This window comes from Pteropus vampyrus, unplaced genomic scaffold, assembly GCF_000151845.1.
Source record: "Pteropus vampyrus isolate Shadow unplaced genomic scaffold, Pvam_2.0 Scaffold117, whole genome shotgun sequence".
Classification (NCBI taxonomy): domain Eukaryota; kingdom Metazoa; phylum Chordata; class Mammalia; order Chiroptera; family Pteropodidae; genus Pteropus; species Pteropus vampyrus.
Window position 1 is genome coordinate 3,714,638 of NW_011888898.1, and position 24,555 is coordinate 3,739,192.

The 24,555-nt window shown below is 41.1% G+C and overlaps 1 protein-coding gene across 11 annotated transcripts in view; it reads left to right on the forward strand.

The window, feature by feature from the left end:
- The window catches only part of STAU1 (staufen double-stranded RNA binding protein 1), a 51,437-nt gene extending 27,105 nt beyond the window's left edge, over positions 1-24,332 (forward strand). For 8 of the 11 annotated variants that reach the window (XM_023534046.1, XM_023534042.1, XM_023534045.1 and 5 more), the window contains 11 exons: positions 750-888; positions 1,849-2,014; positions 11,422-11,520; positions 15,379-15,609; positions 16,727-16,870; positions 18,689-18,835; positions 20,071-20,146; positions 20,374-20,693; positions 21,286-21,408; positions 22,171-22,256; positions 22,777-24,332. In XM_023534046.1, the coding sequence (XP_023389814.1) occupies positions 788-888; positions 1,849-2,014; positions 11,422-11,520; positions 15,379-15,609; positions 16,727-16,870; positions 18,689-18,835; positions 20,071-20,146; positions 20,374-20,693; positions 21,286-21,408; positions 22,171-22,256; positions 22,777-22,792 (1,509 nt within the window). In that variant the 5' untranslated portion in view covers positions 750-787 and the 3' untranslated portion in view covers positions 22,793-24,332. Of the gene's footprint in view, positions 1-39; positions 62-749; positions 889-1,848; positions 2,015-11,421; positions 11,521-15,378; positions 15,610-16,726; positions 16,871-18,688; positions 18,836-20,070; positions 20,147-20,373; positions 20,694-21,285; positions 21,409-22,170; positions 22,257-22,776 lie in introns of those variants that run through there. The other 3 variants (XM_011366005.2, XM_011365999.2, XM_011366003.2) reach the window with 2 other exon arrangements.
- Positions 24,333-24,555: the final 223 nt, after the last annotated feature.

The window sequence follows — 24,555 nt, forward strand, 5'->3', positions numbered from 1 at the left end:
AGATATACTTGCTCCTGTTGTACGTGGAAACAACTCATTTTCCTAGCGAATATCACTGCAGGTCAGATCTCATCGTAAATATTGAGAATGGAAATACCTGAATATTTTGTGGGTCTCGACTTCTCCAGATAGAATTTAATTGCCCTCCTTCTCAGTGATTCTCCACCTGTCTTCGTAGCATATCCTGTTGTATTGTAGGTTTTTTTTTAACGTGTTTTGAGCTCCGCTGGAGCAAGAGTTGTGTCCCTCAAGCTTAGCACAGTGCTTTGCATCCAGTTAGTAGTTAATAAATGCATTGTTCTATGAAACTGTGTACGGATCTACTTCTCAGTGTAAGCCAATAACCCAGTAAGTCAGTACAACCAAAATTATATCAGTTCAGTATTTCCAAACAGTGGAATGATTTGGACGGTCACCTGGGATTTTTTAATCATGGAAGTTGATATGTATTGGAACTTATTTCTGACAATTGGAATATATGGCTTTCACTGATAACATTTTGTGTTAAATTGTTGCTCCCTCTATGAGCCTTTGCAGTATATTTTGTGCTGTTGACTGTTTTAGTATCTAGAAATCACAGCAAATTCTTGGATTTCCTGAACTGACGCCTAGCAGTGCAGTGCTTAGATCCTTTCATGAAATGCATCATGAATCCAGTTAGTAGAAAGCATACTTTTCTTTTTGGTTTTAGTGACTATCATTGTCACGTCAGAAAGAAAACCGTTCTTTGTGTTAATTCTGTGTTGCAGACAGCATAACCCCTACTGTAGAACTAAATGCACTGTGCATGAAACTTGGAAAAAAACCAATGTATAAACCCGTTGATCCTTACTCTCGGATGCAGTCCACCTATAACTACAACATGCGAGGAGGTGCTTATCCCCCAAGGTATGTGTGTGTTTTAAATACAAGTGAAAATATATCTGATCTTTTACATTGAATAATGAAATCTAAAGATCGTGGAACACCTGATGATTTAGTCATCTTTGGCCTGCCACATGTCGAAGTCATTCTTCATTGTGTTGACGTCTTTGGAATGCGTCTTGATGTTCTTTTGTCTCCTGTCGTTGGAAAGGGCCTGAGCACGTTCCTCACCAGCAGTGTGGCTTGCGCTCCCAAGCAGTTAAAGATCACCCTTGTAACTTTTTTGTATAACTGAGTCATATTTAAATATGTTTCCCACAACACTGTGATTCTCAGCATCTGTAGATTTCCTGATAATTATCTACTGGGTGCTTTTTGACATTTGAACTTACGTGCTTTGTAAATAGTCTTGGTGTACAGGCGCAGTAAAATATTAATTGAAACTCGAAAACGCCATCTGATAAAAATCTCCTGCCCTCAGTCATAAGACATTAGTGGGTAGACTGATGATCAGAATGGAAGTCTTCATTTCCCAGCCCTATTTGGGTCTGGGGCGGGAGGATTGGGGGTGACCAAAGCCATTTTAAAATACAAACTCTGAAATGGAAGAAACTGGCCTCTGCCAGGCTGTAGGCTGTTGGAATTTCCAGAAATGAGGATCTTTTCCAAAAGTCTTTCGTTTAGAAATTCCCAGCCTTTTCTGGAGACACACAAGTGTGAGTCTCATATGAGAAAGTAGAGCAAGTTAAGTTTTCTGTCTCAACTAAAGCCTCTTCCATTTTAGATTTTGTAAATACTGTGTGGCGATTGTAATCCAGAGTAAATTTTGAAATCTCTGAATATACCAATGAGGATCCATCATTGGCAGGCCAATCTGGTGCAGTTAGAACCCATAATGAAGGAAATACCTGGAATTTTCCAGAGAATGTATGGGTGACTTACCAGTCTGAGACTATAATTTTTCTCACCCCCTTTTATTTTTAGGTACTTTTACCCATTTCCAGTACCACCCTTACTTTATCAAGTTGAACTTTCTGTGGGAGGACAGCAATTCAACGGGAAAGGAAAGACGAGACAGGCTGCAAAACACGATGCTGCTGCGAAGGCTTTGAGGATCCTGCAGAACGAGCCTCCGCCTGAGAGGCTGGAGGTGAGGAGAGAGCAGAGTCGAAGCCCCTTGACACGGTGGGCAGAGCGAGAGGGTGGTATGTGAAAGATGTCATCTCAAGTTGCTTTTTTCTAAGAAGATGCACTGATGGTTGTCCATAATTTTTGTTGTTTGATAGTTTACAAGGTTTTATCCTTATAGCTTTCTTGTCTTTTTTCTCCCTTTTTAAAAAAAACTGCTTAGCAAGAAAGTCAGATGCCTTCTTTTTCATTCTATGGTGTAGTTTCAAGTGAACATGTTAGGAAGATTGTGACTCAGTTGAGCTGTAAAGAACATGCATGAATGAGTTCTTTAGTGCCAAGATTATGTTTGTCAGAATCTACTGTGATTTATGGTACCAGGTTAGAGAATTTTCTGAACCCATTTTTGACCAGCCACCCTTTATTATATCGGAGTGTCAGTTCTCTATTGCTGCATAATAAACCATCACAAAACGTAGCAGCTTAAACACCTCCAGGCATTTATTTTGTTCACGAATCTGCAGTTTAGGCAGGGCTTGGCAGGGAGAGCTTGTCTCTGCTCCACATAGCTCTTTGGATGAGGCAGCTCTGCAGGGGCTGGAGGATCCACTTTCAAGATGGTTCCCTCACACGGCTGGAAAGTCGTTGCCGGCTGTTGGCTGGGAACTAAGCGGGGGGCTAGCCCAGGGGCCCCAGTTCTTCTCTTAGTTAACCTGTGTGAAGACTGCTTATACACCTCACGGGGTGTGCTGGCTGGGTTCCAAGAGTGAGCAGCTAGAAGAGGAAATGGAAGCAGCTGCCAGTTTCTTAAGCCTCGGGCCCAGAAATCAGCACCACATTGCTTCCATTTTCTACAGCAGCGGTCCCCAAACTTTTTTGGCACCAGGAACCAATGCTCCTATGAGAATCAAATGCCCGATAATCTGAAGTGGAGCTGAGGTGGTGATGCTGACGCTGGGGAGCGGCTGCAAATATAGATGAAGCTTTGCTCACTCACCAGTTACCTCCTGCTATGCGGCCCGTTCCTAACAGGTCATGGACTGGTACCAGTCTGCAGCCTGGGGGTTTGGGAACCCCTGTTCTATGGGTCAAGCAGGCACAGAGCCCAGATTCAAAAGGAGGAGATATAAATCTCACTTTTTTTTAAATTCAGGTAAAATTCACATAATATAAATTCACTATCTTAATCATTTTAAGCCTACAATTCATTGGCCTTTAATACATTCACAGTAATAAGAACCCCACTTCTGGAAGAGAGGAGTATCAGAATTTGAGGGCCATGTTTTAAAATTACCACAACTGGAAAAGGATTTTAACTCTTTGTGACTAAATAGGAATGTGGGTCTTAGGAAATCAGTGACTCCATGTCATTGAGGGCCAGACCATTAGTGAATATCTCTGATAAGGCACAGTCTTACCACCAAAGGTCCAGAAGAAACCCGCTAAATAGAAAGGTCGATTTCATGATTCTGTTGAATCACTGTACAAAATGCCACTTGAAAATACCCCTGGGAAGCATTTATTTTTCCTTCTCAAGAAACAAGGTCACAAAGAATAAAAAGATCTTACACACAGCCTTGGTCTACAAGTGTGTGAGGTTCGTTGTGTTCGGCTGTCCCCCTCTGGGTGCTCCAACTCGGGATGGTGCCCTTTAGCTTTAGGATGCCCTGTAGCTCCAGCTCAGGATGGTCGCACAGGCGGGTTTTAGTTTTGTTTTGTGACAGTGCATTTCCATCTTGCAAATTTTAACACGTTCTATTTCCGAGGACCACTGAGGACCAAATAAAAGAGAATGGACTGTAACATAGAAGAGGAGAATTTAGTGAACTTAAAAGGATGAGCTTTTCAGTGGTGAGATTTGGTAAAACACCGAGTTGTTGTAATCTGAGTCATTTCGGAGGCTTTTCATTTTTCGGCCTGACTTTGGTGCTAATCTAATTAGAGTCAGATGGAGTAGGTATTTCTCAGTTTCTTTTAGCCAGCAGTTGTTAAAAGATCACTGAACACTGGTATGCGGGCTGTCTGCTTCAGAATCACTTGAGAAGTTAAAAATTCCTCGGCCCAACTCAACAGGATTCTAATACAGTAGGTCAAGGGTAGGTCCCAGGAGTCTGTGTTTTGCTTTTTTTTTCTTTTTTAACATGCTCTTGGAGTAATTCTAAAGCATGCTCAGGGTTTGGGAACCACAGGTCCTAAGTATATCAGTGCTTCCCAGACAGTTCCCTCATCTTAGTCCTCTTTGGAAGAACTCACTAGAGCAGCGTGGTTGGCTCAGGCCACAGACAGAGGCTATAGTAGACACCTTCTTCTGGGCTCATCTCATGTTCATAGGTGCTTCGCCAGGAGTAATGTTCACATTTGCCTGTGCCCCTTGCTTCCTGAACTCTTTGCCCCTTTTCTGGCTCTGTATAGTTTGAAGTAGAGACACCGCCCTTCAGAAATTGCTCAAAGACTGGCCTTAACAGTGCTTCAGAAATGAGAATCATTAACTAGGATAAAATTTTTTCTTCAAAGTAATAAATGAAACACGTGGCCTTCTGCCTAAACGAACTGCCCCTGATTTACCAGGCCCTCTGGCAGGTGGGTAGTAAGGGATAAAGAGACATTTTCAGACACTGACTTTAATCACAGTTAATGCATATAAATCATGTAAGCTTTAAAATTAAAAAAAACAAACAAACATGATTTATAAGTTTACCACTTGTAGATAATCACTATAAACATTTTGGTGAATGTCAGCACATATACAGGTAAATACATACACCTACCTATTTCACAAAAATGAGATGGTGTTGTACAGAAATCATCTTTTTTCACTGAAGTGCTTATCATGGATGTGCTATGCCATTTACTTAAAATTCCACGGAGCACTCAGATTCACCATGTATCTAAGCACGTTTTAATGGCTGCGAAGTGTTCCGTTGTGTGTACGTTCCAGTTTTTTCTTTTCAACAGAGGCTTAATTATTTAGGTTGTTTGCAGTTTTTCCAGTTATAAACTAGGTAGTGAAGAACATTGTTGTAGTTAAATCTTGGTGTATGTCCATACTGCTTTTGTGAGCCACAGCCCTAGAAGTAGAATTGCGTAGTCACGTATGTGGCCAGGTTCCCCACCGGGAAGATGGTTCCATTTCAGACCTTTGTGCCAGTAGGGTGTGCGTGAGCAGCCTGTTTGCCCTTGGCCTACCAGCATTGGAAACTGTCCTTTTAAAACAAATTGTCTTTTCTGCAGTTAACCATTTTAGAGCATGCGATCGTGTGGTGGATCAATTCATCTTCTCTACAACATAGCCAATCAAGGCAGCTGTTTCTGTCTACAAGGCAGATAGAGTCTGGTCCCTTGAGGACCGGTATTGGTGCTGCAGAGCTTAGTTGAATGGAGCTGGCGGACCTTAACATTAGTAGTGACATCAGAAAGTGCAGTGAGTGCCAGGATGGAAAAGTGGCAAGTGTTATGAGAGTATGAAGTGTCTCAGAGAAGAACGATGGTGGTGTGTGTATTCAAAGTTCTCTCTGAGGAAGTCCTTTAAGCTGATGCGCAAAGGAGCAGAGGAAGGACCTACATTCCCAGCCAAGGGAGTACCTTGTGCAAAGGTCCTGAGTTGGGAAAACACTTTTATTTTCAATCTAAGGCTTATACTAATAAAGGATGAGTTATTCGGTGAGCTGTTTGGAGTAAAATGGTTATACATCCAGTATCTGTAAGAGAGAAAAACAGGAACTAGCCTAAATGTCCATTAGTAGGGAAATGGTTAGAGGGGTACATACATCCAGGGGAGTACCAGAGTGGTAAATCTGTGTGCATAGGCATGAAAGGGGGTCCACAATCTAATGGGGCAGGGGCAGGATTCAGAGCTGTTATTATGTGTATAGTGTGATCCTGGTTGTGTTTAAGTAAACAAAATGCCGTGTGTGTGTGTGCGTGCGTACTTGCACACGCATAGTTTCTATCTCGAAGGTTTTTTCATACTTTAAAAGTAGTTTTCTCTTGGTAGTAGACAATAAACTTTTAAAAAATTATACTGTTTGAAGTTTCTTCCTGGTCTTGAGTCTTTATCTTCACTTGGGCTAGGGAAGTATTTAGGTAGGACTGAAATTGGAGGCCTTAATTCTCATGTGATCAGGGCCATTGGGCTCATTTTTCATTTTTGAGCTTTTATTTCAAGCTCTATATGGATTTATAGTGCGTGACTTTCATTCTTTTTTAGAGGTCTCACAAACAACAGAGAAACATGCTTTTTAAAATAGAATATAACTTATTTTATCTTACAGTGATCATGTGGGTGGGTCCTTTGGAACCCTTTGTAAATTTTTACATTATGGAATCTTAATTTTCCTGTGTTTTGAAACATTTTTGCCATTTGTCATGCTATATACTGTTTCAGCACCGTTTATCATATATTCTCCAAATATGTTTAGCAAGGCTAACATAATAAGAAAACAGAAGAATGATGAAATCTCTAGGTGGATGACACAGTAGTAAAATAATCGTCCTTATCACATCATCCTTTAACGTTTTTATTGCATTGCTTAATGTATTGCATTGTCATTTAAGAAAATATAAAAGAAGACTAGAGGCACCATCTTTTTACTCTACTTTTAGCTTTCATTGAACCCAGGTGAGAATTTAGAATTTTCCTTTTTCCATTCGTACTGGTAAAGAGAAGAAAATTGTCGGAGGAAAATTGTCTCATCAGACAAATCAAAAGATGAGTGCAAAGAGACAGATAGTATCACTCTAGACTAATGGTGAGATTGAATGTTTAAAATCTCAGACTGTGAATCTTCAGATGATACCTTAGATAAGTTTTCCCAAATTCAAGAATTGGCAAGTGAATAATATATTTCTGTGGTACGAAAAGGAAATGTGTGTTCTCTTCTGGTCATTCAACAGGAAGGACTGTCACACAATATTTTGTGACACGAACCTGGACCATCCTATTTTCATTTTTTAAAAAAGCATGTGTGACAACATTTATTCATCCTTTATGATTATTGGCCACCAGAATTTATTAGTTATCACTTATTGTCCATAAAATAAATGGACAAATGCAAAAAGAGGTGTAGATACAAAGGTGATCAGAAGAAAATAGATGCAACAACCATGAAAAAAATCGTTAGGTTGATCCTTCTTTGGGGGTTTATAAATCTAAAAATGCAGCATTTTGTTGTTATGGAACAAAGAAGATGGCTGTTCTCTCCAACAAAATTATGAGTCAGGTTCAAAAGTAGTGTGTTTTGACAATACCAGTACAAGAAGAATCAGAGTCATGACAAGCCAGAACCTATTGGAGATTAACTTGAAATTTGGCATCGTTACAAGTGGGCTGTGCTCCACGTTCAGGCATGCCAGCTGATGAGCAGTTAGTTGCATTTTAAAAGACCTTGCCCATTTCAGATACATATGCCGTCCAAACTATAAAGCTAGAATAAAGATTTGGGTTTTCTATTTTAAATTCTTATTGAATCTCTAATGAAATGATTTTTGTTATCATTCTATATATTATTTGTAAAATGACTTGAAATATAGAAAAACAAAAAGGGTCTGATGGAGCCAGATGGTTAATGGTGATGACTATTTTTTCCTGGCATACTGAGGGTTAAGCATGGTTCAGAGTGTTTTTTTTTCCCCCCTTAATGTTGCCTAGATTTTATTGCTGAACCATACACTATGGGATTGATGTTAACAGTAATTCCCACTTCATGAAGGTAAGACTAAGGGCCTACTACACTTTCCCCATCTTACTGGGAATGGTATTTGTGGATTTGTTTTGAGTCATTTGCTGCTTCCGCCATTGCAACATTTTGTCCAATCCAGATAATATCAAAATTATTTATGTAAAAGAGCAACATAATCTCACTTCCAAATAAATGTTTATCTTTGTTTCCTGTTTTGCATTTTTATTTTACCAGCTGCTTTGTCCCTATTGAAATTCCTTTGGAAGCAGTGGCTTAGAGCAGTGAATCTCAACTCTGGTTGCTAGTAAAATCACCTGAGGACTTAAAAATATATATAAATATATACAGTAAATAAAATGGATATTCAGGCCCTGCCTGCAAAAACTTGGGTTTGCTTCTCTGGAGTGAGACTCTGCCATCTGTCTTTGTAAAGCTCTCAAGTGATTCTAACACTGCTGTGGTTGAGAGCCACTGGCTAGAGTTTAGAATTTAGCAGTAAATCATTGTTTTCTCTTAGACTTATGGGAAACCTCAGTGTGTAAAATAGAAAAGTAGCATTTTACTGGTGTTAACTTAAAAGTTTGTATTTATAATATTTATTAAGGCAATCAGTTAAAATATGCGAATTTTCACAACAGAATATATTGTTTTTGTCCATTAGAAAAAATATGGCTGGGAAAGATACAGTCTCATTTTAGAATAGCGGTTAACTCTGCCATGGAAAGGAGAGTGAGAAGGTCTTCATCGTGTTCCTTAAAACAGAAAAACTTAATGTCAATAGTACTTAATGCTGACATTTGTTAAATCCAGCACAGTTGCCTGTTAACATTATTATCTGTACTTTTATGTATGTTTGAAATAGGTCATAATTAAAAATAAAAGTTAAAACTAGTCGGGCTTATAATGAGCAAAAAAATTAAAAATTTTTTTGGGTACATGCATGGTAATTAATGTCATATCCGTCTCAGCACCTAGTTTATTCCCACATTTTGTCCTGGTTGCACATAAGGAGAACGTTCTCATTGACACAATTACCTAGCATGAGAGTGGATTGTTTTGCTTTGTTTTTTTTTGTTTTAGCTCATTTATTTTAAAAAAAAAAAACGGATACTCTTCAAATAAACAGCCGTCAAAAAACTTTGCTGCGCACAGAAATGAGTTAACCGGTTAGCACAAGTGAATGTGTTAGCCGCCCCCTGTGTGTTAGTGTTTGGCGTGAAACACATACTTTTTTGTTGCTTTAAGAAACATTTAAGATAAATATATATATATGTGTAACATAAAGGTTACCATTTTAACCATTTTTATGGGTGCAGTTCTGTGATATTAGTACATTCTCGATGTTGTGCAACTTTCACCACTATCCATTTTCAGAACTTTCTCATCATCTCACATAGAAACTCTGTACCCCAGCCCCAGACCCAGACCCAGACCCAGACCCCTCCCCCTGGTACCGCCTGTTCTGCTACTGTCTGTGCACTGCCCATTGCAGATACTTCAGTAAGTGGATATTTGTCTTTCGTGTTTGGCTTCTTTCCTTTATAATGTTTTCAAGTTTCATCTATGTGGTAGCATGTTTCAGAATTTCATTCCTTTTTAAGGCTGAATAATATTCCCTTGAATGGATATTCCACATTTTGCTTACTCATTCATCCGTTGATAGATGTTGGGTTGTTTTTACCTTTTAGCTATTGTAAATAATGCTGCCATGAACATTGGTGTACAAGTGTCTGAGTTCGATTCATTTGAGTGTATATCTAGAAGTGGAATTGCTGAATCATGTCGTAATTCTATATTTAACTTTTTGTGGAACCACCAAGCTATTTTTCACAGAGACTGCATCATTTTACATTTTCACCAGCAACATAAAAGGGTTCCAATTTCTTTCCATCCTCGTCAACACTCGCTATTTTCTATGGCCATTCTTATGGGAGTGAAGTATCTCATTGTGGTTTCGATTTACATTTCCCTAATGGTTAGTGATGTTGAGCATGGTTTCATGTGTTTGTTGGCTATTTGTGTATCTTCTTTGGAGACCTGTTTATTCACATCCTTTCCCCATTTTTGAATTGGGTGGTGGTTGTTGAGTTTAGGAGTTCTTGTTTTATATTCTAGACAGTAATTCTTTACTAGACGTATGATTTTCAAATATTTTCTCCCATTCTGTGGGTTGTCTTTATTCTCTTGATAGTGTCCTTTGGTGCACAACAGTTTTTAATTTTGATGTAGTCCAATTCATCTTTTCTTCACTTTGGTTGCCTGTGCTTTTGATGTTATATGTAAGAAATCGTTGTTAAATCCAGTGTCATGAAGCTTTTCCCCGATGTTTTTTTCTAAGAATTTATAATTTTAGCTCTTATGTTTAGGTCTTTAATCCATTTTGAGTTAATTTTCATAAGTGATGTAATGGTCCAAATTCTTTTTTTTTTTTTTTTTGCAAGTGAATATTTGGTTTTCCCAGCACCATTTATCGAACATATTTTTTAAGTATTTTGTACAAGTTTAAAATCTATTTAACAGATACATTTCAAACCAAACCTCTGTTGAACTCAAGCCTTATAAGGCACCTTGCTTGAGGATTTCGGCTTTAAGGATTCACTCATAAATAGGCAGGCCCTCTTTCTACTTAGGATTTAAACAATAAGAATAAAGGTGTATTTAGTTTAATAAACCAGAAATGCCATGCATTTAGCTTTGGCCAGGCAGAGGGTGAAGTGAAACCAGATTGGAAAGAAAACATCGTATCATGGGACAGAAGGGATTATAAATAATGTCCGGGATAAATTTACTTATACAAGATTATGTTCTTAATGGCATTCTTTTTTTGTTTAACTTCGAGTTTTATTTCTTTGAACTACAGATTGAAGTGTAATGGTCCAGTGTAGATATAGGATCTACCTGATAAACGTAAGGAAATGCACAGCAGTTAAAATCCTGGTTGACAGTCCTGTACACCTTGCCCATTCAGCAGTTTCAGCCACTGTGCTGTCAGATAGTTCTAATCTTGGAAATAGGATTTTACAAATTTTTTGAGTAAAGCGTCCCAGTAATATGAGGAAGAGCACACTAGCCGTGTTAGGGGGACGCTTTGCTGTTACTGAGCTTATCTAGTTTCTCCTGTTATCACTGGAGCACAGCGTAGAATCATGTTGTCAGCATGCAGAGAGAAGGTCTCTCTGTCCCTCTTTAGTTCTAACCCTGGCTGGGGGACTGTAAATGAATCCTGTTACAAAGCCTTTGTTCAGGAGACTTTATGAGTTTCCACCTTGCTTTTTTGCCAGCAGCAATTAAGTATGAGATACATGGCAGTTTCTAGAGACTTTATGTCCAAATGAGAAACTGCATACTTAGGTGGAGAGACCTATATTTGAACTTGCTGTGTCCCACACGGATCTGTCTGTGTTTTGACTTTTTCCAAAATGCGGCTTGCTGGTCCTCAAGTAGGGCTTCGGAAGTGACTGTTCCTGAGCAGCCGTGGCATCTCACCTCAGCACAGTAAGGCCGATTCATACCCAGAGGTCTGCTATGTGTGCATTGTCTGTGGTGGATTTATGAGCTACACTCTGACCCAAGTATGATAGGACATTTTTTTTTTTTTAACCTTTTAAATTCACTGACACATGGTACACGTGTGGCCTTGTACACTGGTTTAGTGCTCAATTCATCAGTGCCATTAAAGTTTATCATCGCAGCTGGAATGTTGACAGTTATTTAATAAGAGTTAACAACTAAGCAACTCTTCTTTCTTTAGGTTAATGGAAGAGAATCAGAAGAAGAAAATCTGAATAAATCTGAAATAAGTCAAGTGTTTGAGATTGCACTTAAACGGAACTTGCCTGTGAATTTTGAGGTAAGCTTATTTTACACATAGAACTCTATTATAAAATGCTGTGGGCATTCTTCATTGGAATTATATTTTTTCTAGATAACATTAGTAATACATATGTGTGAACTTTTAAATTTAAGATTCAAATTTATATTTAGCAAAGCAATGTTCTCTTTTAGGAGTTACTAACTTAGGGTGGCCATAGGTCTCTAGACGGTCCATAGATGGCCTCAGGAGCTTTGTGAACCTCCCAAAATGGGCCGAAGAATATTGTCGTATGTTCACATCTATATTCTTCTAGAGAAGGTTCATTATTTTCATAAGACTGTCAAAAGTATCTGTTACCCCAAATATTAAGAATCTTCTGAAGTGGTCCCTAAAAATCTTGTCAATAATTTTTAAAAAGACATAGGTTTTGTTGTTGTCCAGTGTCTGCCCTGCTCTATTCACCTATTTAATAATTTCACTTGTTATTGGAGACTTTATGGTCTAAAATTAATAATTAATGGTCGTTAGTTGAAAATGGAAAATAAGATATATTTAGTATGCATTTCCTTCAAAGACACAGTGAGTCTAAATAGACTAGGCAGATAAGGGAGAATTTCAAAATTTTTTTCCATAACAGTCTGACGCATGGCAAATTATATCTTTTGATTTCCATGCTTGATTATGCAAGGTTATGTTTTAATATACAATGCAGATTTGTTTATCAGTTCTTCAGTCTTTCAGAGTTATAAAGAGTATATATTTAGTGTTCCAAAGAGCTTTAAACTCATACATTATTACTTAGGCAAATGTAATTTGTAGTGGGACATCTGCTTAAAAACAATTTAAAGTGGTTCATAAATTTCTTTTTAGCATTATTGCAGTTAACAGGTGATTCCCAGATTTCATACCTGACTTTCAGAAAATAAATACCTTCTTATATTATGTGCTGGCTCCTGAGTTCAGTCCTTAATCTGTCAGCTGAGTGACAGCGATTTCTGACCTATAGCTTGGTGCTTAACCGTCTACCGCGGAGCACAGATAGGGGTGGGGAGTTGCACTTGGATCACAGGGCCACCCTGCATCCTCCCACATCCATCACTGGACCAAGTTTATATTATTCCCCCTTTGGAGTCTAGGGATGGTATCTTCTTACCTGGCCCTTCATTCCTTCCCAGTTTTTCTCCTTCTGTTGGGGGTGTGGTGTGGGGATTGAAGAGTCGATGGAATGGGACCCAACAGAATAACAGAGCTAGTGGTTGGGTGGGAGCTTCACCCCAAGAAGCCCCAAGGTCTCTCTGAGCACCTATTGCAGGAAAAGGAAGAAATTTTCCTTCTCTCCTCCTCCTGAGGGATTATTAGCATGGCATGGGAATGGATTTGCAGACATTGGAGGGAGTGGTACCAAGATTGTGCGAGTCAGAGATGCCTGGCGTCCTGAGTCACCAGGGTTAAAGAGATGACTGCTGGGGCCAGGACCCTGGATCTCTATGAAGCTTGCTACCCTGCCTGAGAGTCATAGAGCTTTTTGGAACCTCAGTAAGGGATTGCCATTTTAGGTTTGGCTCTTTGGGATTTGAGGATCAGATTGCTTCCATCCCACTTCCACTTTTGTGTAGGTTTCAGATTTGGCTTGCAGATTCGTGTGCAGAAATAGGTAACATACAGCAGGAAGTTGTCAGGTAGTCACGTAGAAATTGTGGGAGTGCCCTCTGGTGGTATATATCTTTTAAAGTAATCATTTAAAACATTACAGTTTGTTTTCAAACGGTTTGTGGTATTAAGTTTGTTAATGTGAGAACTTACATCAGAGGTTTATATAACTTCAATTAGTAGGTTGAGCAAGGGCTTCCATTTTACCCCCACAGTTCTGTGTCTTGCACCTAGAACATTGCCTGGCAATATATTGGATGCTCAGGAAATAAATATTGTCTAAGTGAAGAGAATAGTTTTCTGTTGTTGTTGTTGTTGTTGTTTTAAATAAGTTTTTGGTAGTAAAATCCATCACATAGGAAGCTGGGTTAGATGTTTGATAGAAGACAGGAGCCATTTATACAGTTCTTTAGAAAAATATATACAACTTGATTTTTTTTTTTTTTTATGAAATACTGAGTTTTAGTTAGAAATGTGATGGTGCTGATATAGTCACTGGGAGGCAGTTGTGACTTGTAAACACATACTAGGTCCAACTCTATCTGTAAGTTGGCGGAATCGTGATGTGAGTAGACATTGAAATGCTTGCTGAGGGGCCGGGGCGGAGCTGTGGATTTGGAGTGAGCCATCGGGGTGGCTGCTCTCAATTGTCGTGTCTGATCTGAGGACTTGGGAAGTTCTGTTCATGAGGGAGCATTTCGGAATCGCGGCTGTCAGTGGGGGTTGTGGGGGGGTGAGGGTGGCCTGGGGCACCTCTCTGACGTCAGTCTGCAGGCGCCTTTGCAGGTTGGGCCCTTCCCTCAGGGCAGACAAGGCCACTCTCCGAGGTGCTTCTTGTCATTCTGTAGGTCCCCTATTTTACTTTTAAATATTGTCTTCGAATGAGCAGTTTTTAATTTTCAAGCATTCCCGTTTTATTTTCTTTATGTTTGGTGTCCTTTGTGTTCCAGAACTCTTTGCCAGCCTCATAGTATGAGTTTTTCTCCTGAAAGCTTTACAGTTTTAGCTTTCACATTTAGTTCAGTGTTCTAGTTCCAGTTAATTTTTGTTTGTGGCTGAGTTCAAGATCTTGGTTTAGTTTTTTCCCATGCGGATATCTAGTTGCTCCAATACTAGTTTTTAAAAAAAGACTTTGGATTTGCTTTGATGTGTTTGCCAAAAAATCAAGAGACTATATGTGTGCAAGTCTGTTTCTGCATTCTGTCTGTTTTATGGATCCGTTTGCTCACCCTTCAGCGATAACACGGTGTCATGGTTGCTGAAACTTTATGAGAAGTCTCGAAATCTGGTAGTTTCGGTCTTAGTTCTTTCCAGGGGTGTCTTGGCTAATGTAGTAGGTAGAGTTTGATTTTTTTACTTTCCTTCTGTGTGAGCATGTAATCACTTTGATATCCAGTTAGGTTTCTGTTCATATTCCATTTTAGTGTTTTTCCCTAATTTATTGACTTTTATATTTTTAATATGTAAAACACTAAATGATTCCAAAAGTCAAAACTATACAGAAAGATGACATTTAGAAGTGTCATCTCGTCCCCTCTCTACCCCAATTCCTCTCACCTACTGTAGAGAACTAATTTTATTGGTTTCTGCTTTATCCTTCCTATGTTTCTTTTGGCAAAAATTATATATAAAAACATGTGACTATTATATGTGTGTGTATATGTATAAATATATGTAAAACCCCCTTTTTAACACAAAAGCTAGGATGCCATATATACTCTTCTGCAGTTTGCTTTTTTTACTTACTGTGTGCTAGAAATCACTCTCAGTGCTCAGAGGTTTTTTCATTCTTTTACAGCTGCACAGCAGCCAATATTTAATAAGGTCAATCTTGGCTGTAGGCTCAGACCAAATATTAAACTTGAACTCTTTGTGCTGCAATTACTTTTGGGCTTTGCTGGGCCAACTTCCTTTCTGCCATTTGCAGTGGATCACTCTACACTCAGGACAGTCCGTGACCCTGGGTAGATGTGAGCCGTTCTGACGGGAGAGTGGGTATGGAAAATGTCTCCCTATTCCATGCCTCACTACTTCAGACTCATCAGACCCAAGAGCATTAACGAGGTTGAAAAATAAGAAAAAAAAAGCATTCAGTATTAATTACTGTTTCCTTTTGCCGACGTTCACACTCCGTTCATGCAGTGGGTTTTGTTTGTAATGCCCCTTCACCTGTTTCACGTGAAGTAGCGTGCTTACCAGTGCGCCCTGCAGCTTGTGATAAGTGTCTGTCATGCTTTCACTCAGTCTTTCCCTCTAAAACAGGTTGCCCGGGAGAGTGGCCCTCCCCACATGAAGAGCTTTCTGACCAAGGTGTCAGTTGGGGAGTTTGTGGGGGAAGGTGAAGGGAAGAGCAAGAAGATTTCAAAGAAAAATGCTGCTATAGCTGTTCTTGAGGAGCTGAAGAAGTTACCGCCCCTGCCTCCAGTTGAGCGGGTGAAGCCCAGGATCAAAAAGAAAACAAAACCCATAGTCAGGGTAAGACCCTTTCTGAATGAACAGGGTGTTTTCATTGCCCACGGATGGTTGGGAGCTTAGAAGGCTGACCGGAGAGAAAGGAGACGGGAGCTGACGCGCACACACCGGGCCCGGGAGACCCTCTACAGGGGGCCACGTGTGTAGTTCCCCTGGGAGCCCCAGGTTGGGTGAGGACACTGAGCTGGGTTCAGTGGGGGCATCCACGGGCGCGCACACACGTCTGTGGATGAGGGTGTCCTCGCAGCCCTGTGATCACATGCAGTGCCCATTTGCGGGAAGAGCGGCCACGGTGCTTCCTCCATCACTGGCTACCGCGTGGTTCCAAATGTGAGGACGACCAGTCTGGGGAAACATGGCCTGGCAGGCGTAGGAGCGAGGCATGTCACAGCGCACCTTCTTATGCCTTCGGGTTTCTGAGTGCTGCTAATGGACCTGCCAAAAATTACACTCCTCCTCCACAACCCCCCCTTCCCGTGCCCCCAAAGAAGGGACATTTGTGAAAGTCAGGATTGTCAGTATAGTTTCACGCTATATCAAGATCCGAATTTTTCTTACGTACAAGTTAGCATGCGATGCATGTGAAAGCGTACTTTGCAGTTGCCTTTTTTCTTTTACTCTGTCCTGGAAATCGCTCCTTATCAGAGAGTGGGTGACGACTGTGGCCGCTGCGGGGTTCTTAGGCTCTTCTTTCCATGTGGCATCAGCTTGATTTTTTTTTTTTTTTAATGGTTTTTGGAATTTGAATCATTAAGAAAACTGGGAATTCATCTTATATTACAGACTTTGGGGAAGTTTTAGGAATAGTGTTCTATGTTTTTTGCCTCTTCATTGTCAAATGTAAAATTTATTGTTAAAAAGCAGACATTACAGCGATGCTTGCCTACTCATGAAATGTTAATGTTGGTTTGCGAAGAAGACCTTAAAGTCACCTCAGAGCAGTCAGTCATAGAAAATCATTAAGCATCTTTCAATTTAAAAATCGTTTAAAAAAGATCAGATTAATTCTAAGCCATTAGATCAATATCAAAGTAACTCTTGTCATGTCCTGATCTCTGAATTGGCAGGGTCCTTTCTGTAACTAAACATGGCACACGGTTCTACATTAATTGTTCCTCAGGTACAGAGTGGCCCAGAATATGGCCAGGTGATGAACCCAATTAGCAGACTGGCCCAGATCCAACAGGCCAAAAAGGAGAAGGAGCCGGAGTACACACTGCTCACAGAGAGAGGCCTCCCACGCCGCAGGGAGTTCGTGATGCAGGTGGGTCACTGTGGGTGACGGCCGACCCTTTTCCGACCTCATCCTGTCTCGGAGCCTGACAAGTACTGGGGGCTGGACGCCTTCCGGAGCAGGCCAGGTCCGGCGTGTTGGTCTGTTGGGCCGCTCCCTGACATCAGTATTGTTGATCCATACCGCTCACAGTAACTCAGCGCCTTGAAGCACATGCGTGGGTGCACCACAGGTGCTGTGTCAACAGGGAGGTGCTCGGACACAAGACACCAGTTTAGTGATGAGACTTGGGTGCATTTTTTCTTGTTTACATATGCTTGAAGGTTTATATTTTTTTCAGAAGATAAATTTTATAAGTTATATCAGAGGATCTTTTCCTGCTCCTCCTAATTCTCCTATAGAATCAAGTCCAGATTGGTGCTTCCTTAGATTGGGGTGACACTTCAGGTTGGTATAGGGAGTTTCTCTTCTTTCTTTGCTTATTAAAGGTATTCACATGGGCAGCTTAATTTAATTGTGATTTGAATTTAATAGTGTTCTCTGGTAAAAACCAGAATATTTAACTCTTATGTAGCAGTTTATAACTTAGAGCATCGTCACTAAGCCTGATGTCAGACGGCAAGAAGAGTAATGATCCTTTCATTCTCTGAGAGGAAACTGCAGCTTGCTGAGAGGGTCAGTAATTTGCCCAAGGTCGATGGCTGCTGGATGGCCAGGTCGGGATTCAACTCCAGGCCCCTCTTCGCAGGCCAGGGAAGGTTTCCTAGACTTTCACTTTCGTGATTTGGGTCCTTTGGTTTTGGTCTGCCATCAAGACCAGCTGGTTTAACAACCAGTTCTTAGGAGGGGGTAGTGTGGTGGGAGGGGAGACCGGTACACGTAAACACATACATAGATATCTCATAAATTTCACTTATAGAAAGAATGTGTAGCACACAATTTATAGATACATATAACGTGTAATAAAATGCTCATGTCAGTGTGACTATCACTGACGATAACATTATAAATCAGACTCTACATAAATGCTTTATTACATACATCCAGGCTGCTCATGTCATTGACAAATAAGTATCGTTCTAGTATGAGTATCGGTTGATATTTTTATTTATATTAACAAGATGAAAGTAAGACAAAGGCATGTTGGAACTTCACTTATTTGTAAACATGAGTGATTTCTCTGCTGAATCAGGTAATTTTCAAAGACTAGAAGAATGTTTCGATTTTTATAGTGGGGACGGTATCATAGCTGCTGAGACTTGACACACTTTTAAGCTTAATCTGCATTATTAACCTTTTCTCTGTCACTGAGGTCTAGAATAGACAACAAAGCAACTTAATTCTTGCTTTCTAGTATTTGCAGAGTTTTGTGGTATATATACCCCCACCATGGCCATTTTCAAGCTCTCAAAAGTGACACCTGGTCGTGGAGCTGGGACGTGATGAACAGCAGCACACAATTATCTAATATTTCTACCATAAAAAGACAACAGGTGGAAAGAACGTCAAAAGCATAGATAATTGTAAAAAGTAGACAAATTAGAAAGTGATGAGTTTTAAGTATTCATTATCTGTTTATTTAAATTAAATAATTACATAAAAATTATTTAATTATAAGCTTATATAACTTACTGTTTAATAATGGCTACCTTTAACAACTAGCTTTCCCAATTCCCAAATATTTACCAGTCCGCTCTTACAGGCTGGTGTAGGCCAGCTCCTGGGCACCACTGGCAAGCCATCTTGGCTTCTGACCACTGCCAGATTCTTCTGCCAGTACGTCAGTTCCTGACCGGTCTTTACTCTGAAGGTTTAGGCCCTGACCTGAGTCCTGCCTTCTTTATGCAGGTGAAGGTGGGAAATCATACAGCAGAAGGAACAGGCACCAATAAGAAAGTGGCCAAACGCAACGCTGCCGAGAATATGCTGGAGATCCTTGGTTTCAAAGTCGCGCAGTCTCAGCCCGCCAAACCAGCCCTCAAATCAGAGGAGAAGGTGACAGCTCCGGGCTCTGTGTCCTTGCTCTCTAATTGCGAGACAACTGTCTCCCCTCATCCTGGGGGACTCTGCGGCTCAAGGGCCAAGCTTCAGGGCAAGGCTTCGTCCTCCTGGCAGTGAAGCCACCCTGCTGAGCAGCATCTGTAACGGGGTCAGAAGGGGCCTCCTGTCCATGGCTGCGAGCGTGGCTCCGGGTTAAGTCTCTGATCTGGGATGCTTTGCCGGGGAGCGGTGTGCTTCTCTCCGTTTGTGGGATGATGGGTAATTGGGCTTGAAGTTAATGAATTGGGCTTGAAGTGTGATTCTCTGTCATTTGCGCTCCTAGGAGGAGGCCTACGTAAAAAATTCCTCAACTCAGGCTTTCGTAGTGGAGCTGGCTTCGGTTTTTCTGGGGCGCTAAGACAGTGTGACTTCAGGGTCAGAGCCAAATCCATAGTTTAGATTTGAGATTTTTTTCTTTATAAATTCAATACTAGATAAAAATAATCTCATATTAAGAATTTTATTTCTGCCAAGACTTGTAAGCAGTGTCCTCAGTGAAAGCTCTAACTGACCTTGTGTCCAGTCGCTGAATGTTCCTGTCGAGATAAACTTGACCCAGGATGGAGTCACCTCTGCCACTTGTACTAGCAAGTGAGCAGTGGCATCTGCTGTGGCCACATGGTTAATAACAGGGAGCCCAAACACTCATCAGAGAATCTGCGTAGATCTTGGACTTGGCTTTTGGGTTTTCATCCCCAAATCTTATATTCATAAGCATCCTTACCTTCTCAGAAAGGAGACCTTGTGTTTGACAAAGTTTTTATCTAGTAATAGTCCTCCTAAGTTTGTTATCTTTGGAAATGTCATCTTTTAATGGGATGTTAGCTCCAGGAAATATTTTTTGTTTAGCTTCAATCTAAAAAGTTCTTTCCCCACCTTGGGCTCTATCAGTCCAGTGTCTCTGACTCCTTCCGAGTTCATGTTCCCCTCTCTTCCTGTGAGTGCAGAGCGGAAGCTCAGCATTCAGTGTGGTGCACTTCGCTGGATGCTCTTAATGGACAGCTGTGTGTGCGGGAGCGCGCACTGGGAGAAAGCTGGGGGCTCTACCACGGGGTTCAGTAGGGGAGGAAGCAAACCAGTGGGCAGGCTTTGGGGGAGGACTTTCTGCTGATTGCCTTTTTTTAGAAGGCAGAAACTAATTTTTTAACAGTTTGATTTATACTCATGCCCCCTTTTTCTTTTTTTTTAAGACACCCGTAAAGAAACCAGGGGATGGAAGAAAAGTAACCTTTTTTGAACCTGGCTCTGGGGATGAAAGTGGGACTAGTAAGTGTGATGTTAATATTATCTTGCTCTGCATGTGATTCTGGGATTTGCATGGTTTCTAGTAAGAGCCAGTGCCCAGTGAACGAGTTATAATGTGCAGTGCTTGGCTCTGCATCATCCCTGTGCCTTTGTGTGCACTGACGGAGGTCAGGCATGGGGTTTTATAATGTCTTTCCAGGAGAGCAGTGCGTGTGGCCCTGCATTGATTTGTCTGTGTCCCTTCATAGGCAATAAAGAAGATGAGTTTAGGATGCCTTATCTTAGTCATCAGCAGCTGCCGGCTGGAATTCTTCCCATGGTGCCCGAGGTTGCCCAGGCTGTGGGTGTCAGTCAAGGACATCACACCAAAGATTTCACCAGGGCAGCTCCGAACCCTGCCAAGGCCACGGTAACTGCCATGATAGCCCGTGAATTGTTGTATGGGGGCACCTCGCCCACAGCCGAGACCATTTTAAAGAATAACATCTCTTCAGGCCACGTACCCCACGGACCTCTCACAAGACCCTCTGAGCAGTTGGACTATCTTTCCAGAGTCCAGGGATTCCAGGTAACTGCTAGGCCTGAGCTGTGCGGTCTGTACCTCAGTGCAGTCGTCTTTGGGTTTCTCCCAGAAAATGAAGTTCGCAGCTTGTTTTTTAAATTAAGTTCTTCGTCTAGGGGGATGATTGGGGGAAGCATGCTTTAGTAGAAGGGTAAGGACGTATAGAAAGTATTACAAGCCTGTATGGTAAGAGAAAATCCTCGACCTTTGATAATAAAATTTTTAAAGTCCTTGCTAACCATCGTAGTAACAAGGCCTCTAATCTAGTGGTAATTATAATTTAGATTTCAGTGAGAACAGATTCATTGTGCTGGCTGTTTTCTGCTTGATAGGGAAGGAGAGGGCTTCTTTCAGACCAGAGTTTTCGAGTAGACATCTAGGTTCCTGGAGGATTCTGGAAGCTGCAGCCGTGACCTGCATGCACCAGGCCCCTCTGACAGTCTCTTGTGCTAACTGGCAGGAGTTGGTGAAGCCACATCAGGCTGAGACCAGGGAGAGAGAAGCGTCATCACCCTGTTTGCTGAGCCCAGAGCCACAGCCTATGCCCATTGGTGCCCACTGCTCCCCTACCCTCCCTCAGTTTCCTCTTCTCTTTCAGGTTGAGTACAAAGATTTTCCCAAAAACAACAAGAATGAGTTTGTATCTCTTATCAACTGCTCCTCTCAGCCACCTCTGATCAGCCACGGTATTGGAAAGGATGTGGAGTCCTGCCATGATATGGTACGTCCTCCCGCCCAGCGGGCCTGGCTCCAGCCTATTGCTGGCCTCGGGCAGATAGCTAAAGGACCCACGCATAGACTTTGAGAACGGTTGGTTGGTTTGTAGATTTCATGTTTCTCAAGACTTTTTCTTAAGTTTATTGGATCGATTGCTCATTCTGCTGATCAGAACTCATCAGCTTTAGCCAACCCTTCCCTTGCCCATGCTGCCCTGGGGTGGAGGGTGGGGGGTGCTTGGATCCTGGAACTTCTCCAGATATCGTGTTCAGTTCACCTCTTAACGGAAGAAGGAATCGCAGGCCCACGTTCTGGCAGCTGTAGGAAACCTCTTATTTTGGTATTCTGTTCAAATGAAATTATTGTTCTAATAAGTACTAAAACTGAAAGAAATTTATTAAAATAATTTTACATAAACTAATATATTCACCTGATGGAATATAATGCATCCATCAAATTAAAAAATGTCTCTGAAGATAATATATTCCAACAAGGAAACATGAAAGGTTTTGTTTTAAAGCAGGATGTAAAATTTGTACAGTCCATTACCACAAGGTTAAAAATACTAGAAGAGAATAAATATAAAATTAACAGAGATTGTAATTTGATGAGATAACCATAGGCGACTTTTTACTTTTAAATTAGAAATTCAAACATTAAAGAAAAAGTTTATTTAGTGGAAGCACCTGATTTGTTGGGCATAGAATCCATGCTGTGGTCCCGAGCAGTGGCCATGCTGTGACTTTTCTTTCCATCCTCCTCCTAGGCTGCACTGAACATTTTAAAGTTGCTGTCTGAGTTGGACCAACAGAATACAGAGATGCCAAGAACAGGAAACGGACCAGTGTCTGTGTGAGTGAGCTCATGAACACAGAAGGGCAGTTCTGTTGCTTGATTGCATTAAATCCAAGCTCTGTGCTCAGCTCAGTAGTGATACACTTGCCTTGATCACTTTCTCTCTTTCCCCTGAAAGATTTCCAAGTTTTGGGCAGAGCAGAGCACTCTACTTTTTTCTTTTTTCTTTTTTTTAAGTTAAATTTTGAATAGTTAATACATTTATATAATTCTGAAATTAAAATTATTCTCATTCTCCCCACTCCTACCCAGAGGTCACATTTTTATTAGTTTTTTATGTCTTTCCTATGTTTATGCAGATATAATCATATTTCTAATTTTCTTCCTTTTCCCCCCAGAGATAACATACTTACATATACATTCTCCTTGACAGTATATCCAGTGAAAACTTTACTGTAATCCAGTTATCAAAAACTTCTCAATGTCTGCTAATTTCTTTTTGTTTTTGACAAAAAATGTGGACATAATTCTTTTAAATTTTAAAACTGGTGTCATTTTCATTTTTTCTTCTTTAAAGGTGTGGGAGGTGCTGAACCTTTTCTGGCCATGAACCATTATAAAATCCCCAACATATACTGAAAATACTGAAACTGCTTTGAAAATTTGGAATTTCCGATACCTCCAGTGGGCCGAGAGACATGTTGGGTAAAGAACTGGAGACAGCAGTGGTGACAAAGGTGGACACGAGGCGGCGGCCGTGGCTGCGCTCGCAGGTGCTGTGGTTTGTCCCCACGCAGCAGCAGCTGCCGTGGGGGCAGGCGAGGACTGCCAAGCAGCCCTGGCTTAATTGGGAAACCAGCAGGTCCATGCCCCGGGCACCTCAGTGCTTGGTTTTGGGTTTTATTTGTTGTTGTTGTTTGTTTTGTTTTGTTTTGCTGTGTGAAAGAAGAAACAGAAAACAGAAAGCATGACCCTTTCTCAAGCTGGCTCACTCAAAACACTTGGGACAAACCCTGGACACCACGCCGAAGAGAGGCCTTAGTCTGGCCAGCCCCAGAGCTGAGAGCACCAGAGAAAAATCCAGTGCTTCCTGCTCAGCACAAGCTAACCTGTGTAGCGTGCTGTGGCCCACCACCTCCCACGTCACCCACACCATCACCACTGCTTTCTCTTTCAGAAGAGACATGTATTCTTAGTTTCATTATTTTCTTTTGATTGAAATGACACTATAAATATTCATTTGAGAGTTTCTCAATTGTATCTAGTTACATAGCACAGTTTAGAAACTTTTCTGAGACTGACTTTATCAGTAATCTAACCGGCAAAGATCATATCCACGTGTATGTGGTTATACATTTTTATTTTGTTGGACTAACCCAGGACCATTTCAGTGATGCAAATTGTGTGCCCTCTGGTTTAGCTGAAACAGTTCTGGACTTCTCAAACCTTGATGAAGTCTCCCACAGTTGTATAAATTGGACAATTTAGGAATTTTAAACTTTAAATGATCATTTGGTTCCTTTTTCATTTTTGTTAATGCAACGGAACTTAAACAAATGAACTTCGATCTTTGTTTTAAAGATTATTAAAAAAAAAATTGTACATACATACGGCTCTTGAGGACACATGGCTTTCACTACACTACGGGATATGATCTCCATGTAGTACATATAAAACTGCAGATCGATCTTCCTCGAGTGCTTTATACTGTTGATCACATCTCCATGCAGGGCTGACGAGAATGACCCATGTTTATCTCAAACTGTTGCTTCTGGTGTCGTGTTGCCGCGCACAGAAACCTGTGCGGCAGGGCCCTGCGTGTGGCCCAGATGAGCAGCACAGGGGCCTCGCAAGCTGAGTACCGCTTCGATTCCTTATTTACGCTGGAACTTTTTCTCCCCATGGAATGTAAGTGAAACTTAGTGTTTGTCACCAATAAATGCTAATACTAAATTTTTTTGTTAATTTATTCTCAGATGCCACTACTGCTAGGTTGAGTCCTCTCCCAACCTGCCCCCTACCCTTTTTTTAAGAAGAAAACTTTGTAATGCTTGTGATTCCATTTGGGCAATATTCTGAAGATCTGAAATAACTTTATATCAAACCGTTGATCAATAAACAGCTACTAATGAATTTTTGGTCCTGTTGAGCAGTAACTAAAGAAGTAAGGGAAGATGTGAGTCAGGGCACAGAAGCACGGCGTGGGGGGGCATCGCTGCCAGAGAGGTGTGGGCACTGGGCGAAGGGAGGTGCCTCATCCGAACCTGATGGCACCACCTAAAGGCATGACGCAGAGGAGACTGCCAGCACGCGAGTCTCCTCACATCCCACGGCTGCTCTTGGAGGAGTAACGGGC